This window comes from Danio rerio, chromosome 5, assembly GCF_049306965.1.
Source record: "Danio rerio strain Tuebingen ecotype United States chromosome 5, GRCz12tu, whole genome shotgun sequence".
Lineage (NCBI taxonomy): Eukaryota > Metazoa > Chordata > Actinopteri > Cypriniformes > Danionidae > Danio > Danio rerio.
In genome coordinates, this window is record NC_133180.1 from 38,056,559 (window position 1) to 38,069,617 (window position 13,059).

Genomic DNA, 13,059 nt, shown 5'->3' on the forward strand with positions numbered 1-13,059 from the left:
CTGACCAGAACCTCCTTTACAGCTGACATGAGGCTTTGATGTTGAGAATCTTTTCACTCCACACATGGTGCTGTTTTAACAACTCTCCATGTTTCATCTGCTTACAGAATGTGTCAAGCATCACTGACACATCAACAGAGAAGTTAACATGCACCAGAGATCTCTGTGAACCCTCAGCTGACACAATAAATTGTTTTCATAGTGAATTACAGGGCTCAGAGGAAGAATCTGTTCTTAGTGATTTGGATCCATGTTAGAAGACTGCGTCGGTTTAGTGTGGGTCACTAGGAATTCATATAGGCTTTTTTCCATTATTTTGCATTAATCAAACTCTACATACAGTTGAAGTCAGAATTATTAGCCCCCCTTAGATTTTGTTTTCTTTTTTAAATATTTCCCAAATTATGTTAACAGCAAGGAAATTTTCACAATATGTCTGATAATAGTTTTTCCTCTGGAGAAAGTTTTATTTGTTTTATTTTGGCTATAATAAAAGCAGTTTTAAATAAAAAAAAAAAAACGTTTTAAGGTCTAAATTATTAGCCCCTTTAAGCTATATATTTTTTTCGAAAGTCTACAGAACAAACCATGGTTATACAATAACTTGCCGGTTTACCCTAACCTGCCTAGTTAACCTAATTAACCTAGTTAAGCCTTTAAATGTCTCTTTAAGCTGTATAGAAGTGTCTTGAAAAACATCTAGTAAAATATTATTTACTGTCATCATGGCAAAGATAAAATAAATCAGTTATTAGAGATGAAGTATTAAAACTATTATGTTTAGTAATGTGTTGAAAAAAATCTTCTCTCAATTAAACAGAAATTGGGAAAAAAATAAACAGGAGGGCTAATAATTCAGGGGGCTAATAATTCTGACTTCAACTGTAGATGTCACGTCTGCCAGCGTTCGATGACTGCAGAGATCGCTGGTGAACTACAAATCAGTCATGAATTACAAATCGATTACTGCCATACCACCCTGGGCACGCCCAATCTTATCTGATCTCGAAAGTTAAGAATGGATTTGTAGTTTACCAGCGATCTCTTCAGTCATTGCTGGCAGACGTGACAATAGGAAATTTGCAACAGTTTATATAGTGTAAAAAAGACTTAATAAATAAGAAATAAGAGTTATTCTTCAAACTATCAGATACAATTTGGTCTTAAAATCTCTCTCAAGGGAGAACATCTATAAGGGGACAAAAAATATAAAAAATTACAGCCAATTGCGTGCCAGTTCATGACCTGACGAGATCTGAGAATGCAGTCATGCAGTAAATCTGCATGCACAATCATCCAGTAACTAAAGCTAAAAAAAAATAAACAGCTGACATCCTGAATGATGATGAGTATAGATAATACATCAGCCTAGGATGTTTGGAGAACATTTGGAGCAACAGACACAATGTACTCGAAAACTATGAGTAACGCAGTGAAGCACGTCACATGCAATTCACACTATTTTCCAGGAAATATCCATGTGATATATACAGGCTACCAGGTTAAATTGGCACAGAGTATTGAAATATTTGTATGTGTGTTTAAAAAATGACTATAAAAAAGTAACGTGAGTATACATCATAACACAAAATTTGACAGCATGGGAATGTGCACGTGCTTGGGTGTTGTACCTTCAGGTAGTCTTTTCTCAGGTACTTGTTTCTTCTACGATCCTCATTCTGGTTGAGCACAGGAGGAACCTCTGGCCATCTTGGTTCTGAGTCACTGCTCTCTGATTTTAAACTTCCGTCAAATGAGCAAGATGAAGAAGGCTGAAGAAGAATCAAAACATTAGAGTGAATCACAGGACTCTCTAACTATAAAATCGGCTGAAGGCAATGAGAAGTGTGTTTCTTGCCAGCTGGCAGAACTTGCTCTTTCGGGTCATTGCTGAACAACACTGAAAATCCATCAAACATTTGCTCACATTATGTGGTTTGATAACTCAGATGGGTTTTTGTTGGCAAAGATGTCATAAACGATTAAAAGCATGAAATCAAAAGAATGTGTTGAAAACCATTCTGCTGCTTAATATTGTTGTGAAAACTATATTACATATTTTTCAGGATTCTCGATAGAAAGTAAAAAAATATTGCATTTGTTGTTAATAGACTTTGAAGAACAATAAATTCTTATGTTCATTGCTGATTAACTTAAAGGGAAGGTTCACCCAAAATTAAAATGTGCATGCCAATTCCTCACCTAGGCTCCTGGCTCAACAACTTTACGAGTTTCTTTCTTCTGTTGGAAAACTAAATAAGTATATATTTTTAATAAAAGCTGGAAACTGGTGTCTATTGACATCTATAGTAGAAAAATAAAATACTAGGGACGTCAATGACTTGTTTTTGTTTTGACATGTTTTGAACAAGTGAGGTGCAAAGATCAGTGAATCTTCATTTTTGAGTGAAACCTCCCTTTAATAGAAAATGTAAATGTTAATGAAAGTCATACTAAAATGATTGGAGCTTAGAAGCTTTTCGGTAAGAATGAAAATGCCTGGTTTACACCGCAAGCAGTGTGTGAGCAGCGCGTATGGAGAGCAGAAGAAGCCCACAGGTGTTTGCCTTTCACACCGACTGCTGCACAAGGGTGCCTTTCCCAAACAACAACGTAACTCGCGGATGAACTATGTAGTGACGAGTGTTTCCCAAAACCTTAGATTTACTGTCCCAGATCTATCGTTTGAATTACATTAGTTATATTTTAAATTGCCTATAATGATGCTCTAAATGGGGTGGTAAGAACTTTTTTATAGAAAAAAACTCAGAATTTCTTAGTGCAAATTATATTGCTTTACACACCCACTCATTTAAAAAAAATCCAATATTAGTTTTGGTAAAAACATGCACTCGTTTTTTATGTTAATTGAAATATATGTAAATGGCACATATAGGGCCTTTGTTTCCTTTACAAATATTATTGATAATATTACATATTTTATTTCTAAAACATAAAGCCACTTGCAAAATCTAACACGTGTTCTAAAATCAAATATGAATCAATCAAATAAATGAATAAATAAATAAATTATGATGCAATTTATTAAGAAATTAAATGTAAAATTTATTAGAAAATAATAAAAAAATCCTACTTTAATAATAATAATAATAACATTAACTATGATAATAATAATAATAATAATAATTATTATTATTATTATAACAATAATAATAATAATAATTATTATTATTATTATTATTATTTTATAAGTATGAAATTGTTTGTTAATCATTATTTCTTTAAAGTCTACTTTTACAATTTGACACATGTAAACCACTGCAGAAATGTGCTAACCAACAGGCCCATGTGTGTCTTTGTTCATTATCAATGCACTGACACTTTAATTGAGCGTGAGTGCAGTATGAAAACTCTAATCTGTTAACATGGATGCCGAAAAAAACACCCTCTTCTCACGCTTGCGGTGTGAAACAGGCTTGAGAATGAAATATGAGAAGGAAAAATGTGATGAAGTGAAGAGTGACCTCAGAGAAAGCTGCATCTTCATCAGTGAGATCAGTCTCCTTGAAACAACACACACAGACACACACATGGGAAAAAAACTGAATGAAATCGACAAACATGATGATATCCACACTTGAATGAAATCTGCAGACTGCATTCATTTTCTGCACTCCAATAAAGCTAAGAGTCCTGCACTTGCATTGACATCTGAAAGCTTAAATAAATAGTTCACCCACAAATGAGAATATCCTCACCAATTACTCTGAATTGTTTTTAAACATTTATGTTTACATTTATCTTCTGTTGAACACAAAGTAAGATAATCTGACGAATGTTGCAAACCAGCAGCCACTGGCATCCATACTAGAAACAAAAATTTCTATGGAAGCCGACGGTTGCTGCTTTCCAACATTCTTCAGTAAATCTTGCTTTGTGTTCAACACATGAAAGAAACTCCACAAGGCTTGGAGCAAGTGGAGGATGAGTAAATGATGATGTAATTTTCTACCTGAGGCCCCTGACAACATACTAAGATCTACTCGAGCAAAAAGATCCATCTGAAGAAGAGTGCACACTATCTGTGACATTATAATTGCATTTACACAAAATCCCTTACAATTTGTACATCATCAAGGACCACAGTTGAAGATTTTCTTTGTTGTACTGAAAGATAAAAAGCGAATTGCATCTCGGATGGCCTGAGGGTGAGTAAATGAACATCCCTTAAAATACATTAAGAAGAAAATTGCTGCTAACACCAGCTAAATTATTTTAGGCTATGTTTACATGGACAACAGTAATCTAATTATCTGCCTTAATCTGAAAAAGACAATAATATGATTAGGGTGTTTACATGTGTTGCTCAGTGACTGCAGACTTCATGTGGATCTGGCAATGAGTTAGCATGTCAGGTCACATTCAAAACACAGATTAACGTACAAAAGAACTTGTGTGTTATACAGTACTAACAGATAAAGTGCTGTCAGCGCTTCTATTGTAAAAATAAGGGCTTGCGCCATCAAACCTTAGATGTCAAATAACTGACACTTTCAAGTGTGAAGCCAGCATGTATTTCATACAAGGTATGTCAAATTGAGCATATGGCTGTACGCATTATTGCACTCATGTAGACATGTTTATCAAGGCGTCTGTCGGTAAAGATGTGTGTACCTGTCCACTGAATGCTGATGCGGAGCTGGTTCCTTCATCTAGAGATGCACTGTAAAGAAAACAGATACTTTGAGGATCAAAAAAACATGTTAGGACTTAAGGGGCAACTGAGAATGTTTTTTCTGGCTGGGTTTTCACATGTAATAATGTATGTTTTCACTCATGCGTGTGAGGTGGGGCCTGATGTGCTGTCAGATCATTAATCCGCCTACTTTGTCTGTGGAGGATAAAGGTAATGGAGAGCTGTATACTAGACAACCTTACAGTTGAAATTGACAGCTTGTAATTCTAGAAGACTAGTGGTCTAAATCAGGCTGTATGCTCTGGGCGAACAGCTTGACAGGCATGTCTGGGGCTGTAATATAGCTGGGACTGCTTTTGCAGACAATACTGACAGGTCTGTGACTGATATGATGTGCCTTGAGGTTTCTGTTATAATTCAAAAATTCGTTTTAAAATATGACGTTTAGCAAAACTAGATAAGCAAAGGTCATATACAGTTTTTTCAAAATGTTGCTTAATGTTTTGTGGAAAATGTGCATATTTATTTTTGATTTTTACATGCAACTAAATTACTGGGTTGAGGGTAAAGTCAGATTGAAAGACTTGAAGTAAAAAAGTTTAATGAATAGAGTTTTGTCTAAATGACTTTTAGATTAGACTGAAAGGGATGATGTAGACATGAAACAATTTATTCAACAGGAAAAAAGTTTGCTTGTAAACTAATTTGAGTATTCAAATATTGTATTTAAAAATACCTTGCTTACATGTGTGTCTTATGTTTTTATATGTAAATATGCAGTTGAAGTCAGAATTATGGGGGTCTATTTTAACAATCTAGGCATAAAGTCTAAACGCATGGTGCAAAAAGCATTAGGGGCTTGTCCTATCCACTTTTGCTATTTTAAGGATGGAAAAATACGGTTTGCGCCAAGGAGCACGGTCTAACAGGGTTGTGCTTATTCTCTTAATGAGTTATGGGTGTGTTTAGGGGATAACATGTATTAAACCATTCAGAGTCTCATCTCCCATTCCCTTTAAGAGTCAGTTGAGTTGCACCAAGGTGCATTTGCTATTTACATGGCGGATTTTGTAAGAGGAAAAACTGAACACTTCACTAGCAAGAAAACAGACCATCTGCAGCACCAGGATAAGAATGAGCCTCCTTCATTGCGCCAGACTTTAGACCAGCTTTCAGTTGGTCAATTGCGCTGTCTATTTTAGTTTCTCAAAATAGCAACGAGCCAACAAATGCCCATGTCACCCATGAGTCCACAAAGTGCTGCAAATGGATTTGCTATTTATACAGCATGGCTTAAAACGGGAAAATTAGGATTGGGTTGGGCCCTGATGCAACAAATCGCATCAAACAAGTCTTGTGCCTTATTGCGCTGGGTGTAGGATAGGGCCCATGAACTCTCCTGCTAAATATGTATTCTTTTATATTTTTTTTCTTAACTTTGCCAGAAATTTTCAACACATTTCTAAATATACTTATTAGCATTTTAATAGCTAATTTCTAATAATTGATTTATTTTATCTTTGCTATAAGGACAGTACAATATTTTACAAGATATTTTTCAAGATGCTAGTATTCAGCTTAAAGGCCAATTAAAGGCTTAACTGGGTTAATTAGGTTAACTAGGCAGGTTAGGGTAAATAGGTAAGTCATTTTATAACATTGGTTTGTTCTGTAGACAGTCAAAATGCTTAAGGAGCTAATAATGACTTAAATATTTAATAATATATTTTAATAATATTGACTTTAAAATGGTTTAAATAAATTAAAAAAAACACATTTATTCTAGCCAAAATAAAACAAATAAGACTTATGTAACTTTCTAATAAGAATTGTGTATATGCTAACGTCTTAAAACATGCAACTAGATAAAATGTGGTTCAAAGACTACTTGTTTCCATCAAATATAAAGTAAAAAAAAGACAAAAAACTAATTTAATGTCAATAAACTGTCTACTTTGTTTAAAATAAAATGAAAATTTCAAACTATGGGAGACTAATACATACAAATTTTATTACATACATTTAAACCTTAACATTTACTTTATTTTAATATTTTAAAATATAATTATAATTACAAAATGTCTTGCTGACAAATGGGTAAAACAAAGGTTAAAAAAAAGTGGAAAAGTATTTAAATTTACAGTTGATTAGTATTTTGTGCTGCACTATTATACATTACAAAAATGCTCCTTAGATAATTTAAATTCTTATATTAAAATGTTACTGGGTGTCTTAAGTAAATCACGGTAAAACTGTATAATCATCATTATTATTTGCTAAGAAAAAATATAATTTAAAGACAATTACATGTAAACATTTTAATCTACAAATTAACTAAAATAATCAGCATTAAAAAACTAAATTTGTGACACCAAAGTTGGACTGTTGAACAGTTGAATGCAGACTTTGGGGAAAAAATTGTAAATTCTGTAACTTTAAGCTATTCCAAGAACTGAATCTGAGAAAACTGTCCTCAAATCTGATCCAAAACAATTCCACAGGTCTGAAAAAAAATACAAGGTGTAAACTGTACATTCCTGTTGCTAACTGTAGGGCTGTCAAACTCTTCTTCTCCACCCTTCCATTTAATCCCCATCTTTTAATTTACTTAGTTTGTCAAAAAGACCTCTTAATCCTCAATAAATATCTTTCCAACAAACGCTAAATGTATTTGTGTCATGAATAACACAGTCTGTTTTCACTAAAAACACTTTAAAATAGCATTCATTATTAAATTCTTTAAAAAGCACTAAAATGTAAAGACAACATCTTACAATAAAATGTAAATCATTAACATTAACACTGGTGTCAGAAATTGATATTTGTAATTATTCCAAGCCAATGTTTAAGGTTTTTCTAAAGCTTTATTAATTGCACTGTAAACTAATCTTCTTAAAACCCAAAATTCATCCACTACCTGCTTGCCCCCAGCCAATGTTTTGTCTCTGTTTTTGTTGTTCTTGTTTTGTCTAAAATAGATTTGTTATCCTGCTTCAGTCAGCCGAATCTTGTATCTACTCTTGGCCAGACTGCTGTTCTCCTGCTTTTTATGATTTTTTTTTGCTGTAGTTACTGTATTCAAACTTTTGAGGAAAATGATCTGATTGACCCTATAAGCCAATTACAAAAATTTGAGATTTTTTGCAGTAGATTTTACATAGTGGTTGGTCTTCCTCAGGATCAGATGGAGGAGGATATTCCAATACAAGATCTCAAATAAAAAACGTAATGCTTGATGGAAATAAAATTTGTGACACTGTCTATGGTTGTTGAAACAGTGACATCAAAAAAACACAAACTGTAAAAAAAGCTTAAGGCATTCAATAAAAATTGTATTTAGCCAATCAGTTTGTATTCCAGAGTTGATCTGATTCACTTAAGATGTCAATCCTGAAGCTTATGGTCCAGTTTTAATGAAAGTAAGTGTCGTCATAGTTCTAATGTACATTTACAGACTACTTGCTAGGCAATATATGTGTAATGATGTCTGTTAACATTATCCAGCATATATTTACAGTAATTATGGGTGTTGCTATTTTTACCCCCAATGTTCAAGGTTTCCGTATAACTTTCTCCCAGTTATTTTAGCTCTGTTCGACTCTATAAACTGACATCTGTAATAATACTAATTATTACATTTATTGATGTAGCTAACGCAAGTTATTTTATATTACATTTTCTTTTATTTATTATTATATATTACATTATTAGTATTACTCAATTACTAAATAGGGAACATCCCACATTCACAGTAAATAGCTTAGGTGTGTGTAAAAAGGTGAATAAAGGTGATTTATGAAGAAAGAGCTAGAATGGAGGTGTTTATGCATGAGAGAGATACCTTCTAACAGTCTGAGATGGAGATCTCTGTTTGGTGCTGCTCCCTGAGTGGCTGAGAAACCTGCAAGATCAAAACAACCTTTTTGCCTTTTTCAAATGACGCAGAAAAAATGTTTAACATGGGCATGAGTCATTCTTATACAGCGTCGATTATAACGTAGCAAAGACTTTGATCTGTATCTTTATTCAAATGTATTTTCGTAATTGGCCAGGTGCTTGACAGAAACTGTCGCATGAGAGCCAAACATGGATTTAGCTTTTGTAACCTGAACAGTTAAGTATGTGGTATCTGATCATAAAAATTATTCACAGGCGACAAAAACGTTCATCGGGATATTTGGAAATGTATCTTAGTCTAATCTGGCAAGTATTTTAGGTAATTTAAGATGTAATGCGTACAGTATGTACAGCTAAAGAAAAAAAAAAGTAAAATTGAAGAGCTCTCCGCAATGATCTGTAACAAAACATATGGTGTCTTCCAAAAAGAACACTAAATCTTTTTATGGGAACTGAAGCAATTAATTCAAAAGAAAAGAGCTCAGCTCTGCACGTCAACAGTTTTTTTTTTTTTTTTTTTTGTTTTTTTTTATTGCAGGAAACTATTTTCTTAATTTTCTTAAAAATCAGCCTCAGCAAAAAAAATGTATGTACTGTAAGTACTGGTGCTATAGTTGTAAGTGTACTACTTAAATATAGCTTTAAACTAAACTGACTCAATTTTAAGTAAATAAAAGTATACTTTTAATGGACACCTATTTTAATCCTTTTACAAGATGTAAGATAAGCCTTTGGTGTCTTAGGCCCAATCCCAATTCTACCCCTTAGCCCTTCCCCTAACCCCCACCCCTCGTTCAAGGGGTAGGGGTGTCCCAGTTCTCTTTAGCTTGAAGGCGTAGGGCTAAGGGGAAGGGGTGAATAGCCCTTTGAACAAAGATTTTTCAGGACCACAATCGAAACCAAGGGGTAAGAAAATATCCCAGAATACAGCCACAACAGCAGATAGTTACACCCAGAAGTAAGGAGATCCACAAATTAGTATTTTTTGGCATTATTAGAAATTCTTAAAACAAACAAACACGTTTTAATATTTTCATAACTGCGTTCGTGTTTTACCGTCATGCTTTAAAAAAAAAAAACGCTAAATTTGGTGATCTATAATCCATCATAATAACTCCTGTATAGCAGTCCCACAACATTCTGACACTTGATGACTCTCAAATACCCTGTCAGTAATGTCTAGTGGCTGGAAAATTTTACAGTGCCTTCTATAATGTTAATGTTGTTTTTGGTGTGTTTACATAGATGAATGTGACCACTGTGTAAATACACAGTATAGATCTTATTGTCACATTATATCGTTATGATAACATAATATATGCTATCAGTGATTTCCTGAAGATAAACACCAAAAAATAACTCAACTGGAATAACTACAGCAGTCGCGATCGTCGTGATTTTACATGAAGCAAGAGATTGCGATGACATCTGATGACGTGTACATGTGCTGTAGTCCTGTCCCATTTCTTAGGTGTAAATATTGAAGCCCAAAAATTGTTCTGTGGACATGTCTATACATGTCATTATTGAAACATGATGCCTGTCGGTGGGTGGAGAAAACTGCACTGCTATGTCACAGTGCGGTGAGCCTCAAAATCACAGGGATTTGGGTCTTAATTTAACATCATGAAATAAAAAGTTTCTACCACTCTAATATGACAGTGGATACACTATACATACACACAGTTCTGTACAAACAGCATCCAAAAGTTGATTTTCATCATAGGTGCACTTAAAGTGTACTACTGTATATATGTAACTTTAGCAAACCTTAAATGCATAAGTAGTCCACAATTAAGCTTTTAATTTATACTGCAAGTTAAACTATTAGCTGTAAATAGTAAGTTAAGAAGAAAGAATCATTGTGACATATAGCCAAGTTTGGTGTTCCATACTCTGAAGACTTGGCTTGGCTCGGGGGTGAGGTGTCTGAATAACACAGCTGAAAACCAGGTAAGTAATTGTACTATGCAACGGGTTTCAGGCGGCTGCTGCAACCCGGGGGTGTTACAGACTGTACCAAAAAGCTGAGGAAAGTAAAATTGCAGGAATTTAGAGGGAGAAAAATACGAAATGGGTGGGTGGCAGGAGATGAGTCTAAAATACGGGAGACTCGAAGGGAAGAATGGGAGTGTTGGCAGGTGTGCACTTGAATACAACCCTTTTAAGTAAGGGCATGCAACACAGTACTAGAAGCATATGGACTTTGATAAGGAATATGAAAGTGCAACACACTTCAATTGTATTGCTCGGCTCTTTGGCATCATTAAACCTAAACACGCATGTGCTTACTAACACAAACATGCACATAAACGCACATGACCACATATACTGAGAATGTGTCCTACACTGTAATAATGCTGGATCCCACAAAATGGATTTGTGTTGGGACAACATGAAGGAATTTAGTTAACAAATAGTTTTTACAAATTTAAGTAGCTTAAACATAAAACAATTAAGTTGTCGTAATAAGAACTCACTAATTGTGTTGTTGCAGCTCATTTTAAATAACTAGTTTAAACAAACAGCAAACATCATTTTTATATACACACACTGTATATCACACACACATGTAGACACACATCTGTCCTTCTACCTGTGAGCTCTGCCCGCTGCTCTTCTACGATGTATCAGACTCTCTGCCCTACAAATTAGGGACCGCCTCCTGAGAGTCGAACGCAATGCGAGCACCAATCAGATCCCAGGGTGCGGTGGAGATGCAGGAAAGTGATGGGGAAGGAGATGTTAGGAGACAGAGCAGGAGGAATATGGTGATTCATTTGTTAGTAAGCAGGGGGGGGGGGTCTGATTCTATTACTTCAAAACATCTGACAGTCATCCACTTCTTTAGAACCAGAAAATTGCATGGATTAGAGCATCGAATCTGCCAAATCTTGCTTTCGTCTCTGCTATAACTTGCAATGAAAGAGAGCAGAGTCATCTGAGGTATCAGGATCAGCCCCAAGAGAAAGAAAGGGAGTGCTGAAGAGAGGAGTAGCCTATTTACTTCAAATTAAAACTTCTCCAGATTTAATTGTCATTATTTACACATCCTCTTGTGATTCCAGGGCGATTTGAAATTTGTCTATTATCAGAAAACAAATATACAAGACATTTTGGTATCATTTTACTTGAAGAGGTATTCATAAGACACCTCTATAATCATAACATCAGAAATATAAAAGAGCTTTTATGCATGCTCATGACAACTGCTATTGAGTGTCAATTGCTCAGTTGTCATTTTAAATACAAGTATGGCATTGTATAGGACTTAACATAAACAAATACATGACAACCTGCCTTTGTCTTTTTAATGACAACTTGACATCTTCATCATGACAGTAGGGCATTACCAAGACAACATAACTTGTCAGCTCTACACATACACTACACATGTGTCATCAATATTTTTCAGTTCATAATTTTTTCAGGGAAACAAAAGTGAATTTGTCATTATAACGTATTATTAAAAGTGGCAATACTCTGTCAAATAATTTTATAATAAGATCAAGAATATATATTGACATTTATTGACAATGATAAAGGCTTCATGAAAATCATGTTTCAAGAGTTCACACATCCTCGAGCCTGGGGCTCCCTCCCGTTTGCAAGGCGAGTGGGGAGTTTGAGCTCAGGCAGATCTCGAGAACTCCCCTGCCGTAGTAGCTAATGAACAGATAGTGATTGCTCCTAAGAGATTTACTAGGTGTATTTTTATGGTGCCGATTTAGATTAGTAAATTAAATTAAGTTGCATGTTTTTGGGCGATGGGATGAAACCGGGGGAACCCAGGGGAAACCCATGTGAGCACGAGGAGAATGTGTATACTCCGCAAAGAATCATCGGCTGGCTTGGTAAGGACTAGAACCAGTGACGTTCTTGCTGTGAGGCAACAGTGCTAACCACTGGGCCACCGTGCCACCCATCTACGAAAGGAGGAAAAGTAGGGGTGGAAGGGGGGATTCTTCAAAACGAAGATGGCTGTCATATGGAACTTAGGGTATTTGAAGTGGCTTAGGAATCGTTTGATTGGTGAAAGATAAATTGAATAATGTGGGACCGGCTGCAAGCAATCATAAGAAAGTGATCCTCTTGAAATAAGTTTATAAATAAACTTCACTAATGACAGATTTATGACAAGTTATGTTGTCTTGATAATGTCAAGTTTTTATGACAAATGCATAGACAGGATTATGAAGTATTTAAATATGTCAAGTGACCATAAAGTCATCTAAAACAAGTGAATGACAGTGAATGTCATAAGCATGAATAAATCTTCTTCATATTCATGACGTGTCTTGGCATATACAGTTTTCATGACACCTTAACATCCACTTGAAGTAAAGTATTATTATTTAACCTTTAATTTCCTTTGCAATTCTTTATTTAGTTGACGTCAATTAACAAAATTAAAATTATACAGTGTGACTGATTACAGTAATTAGCAATGCTAGAGGTAAGATTTTAGTAAAGTGCTGAATATTGCAGTTATGTATTCATGTCAA

At 34.7% G+C, this 13,059-nt stretch overlaps 1 protein-coding gene across 1 annotated transcript in view; it reads right to left on the minus strand.

Annotated features, from left to right (window-relative positions):
* lrch2 (leucine-rich repeats and calponin homology (CH) domain containing 2) overlaps positions 1–13,059 on the minus strand; it is a 120,172-nt gene that overhangs the window by 28,132 nt on the left and 78,981 nt on the right. The window contains exons 12-15 of the mRNA XM_021471636.3: positions 8,499–8,558; positions 4,636–4,684; positions 3,486–3,524; positions 1,632–1,772 (exon numbers count right to left, since the gene is read on the minus strand). Coding sequence (XP_021327311.1) covers positions 1,632–1,772; positions 3,486–3,524; positions 4,636–4,684; positions 8,499–8,558 — 289 coding nt within the window. The remainder of the gene's footprint in view (positions 1–1,631; positions 1,773–3,485; positions 3,525–4,635; positions 4,685–8,498; positions 8,559–13,059) is intronic.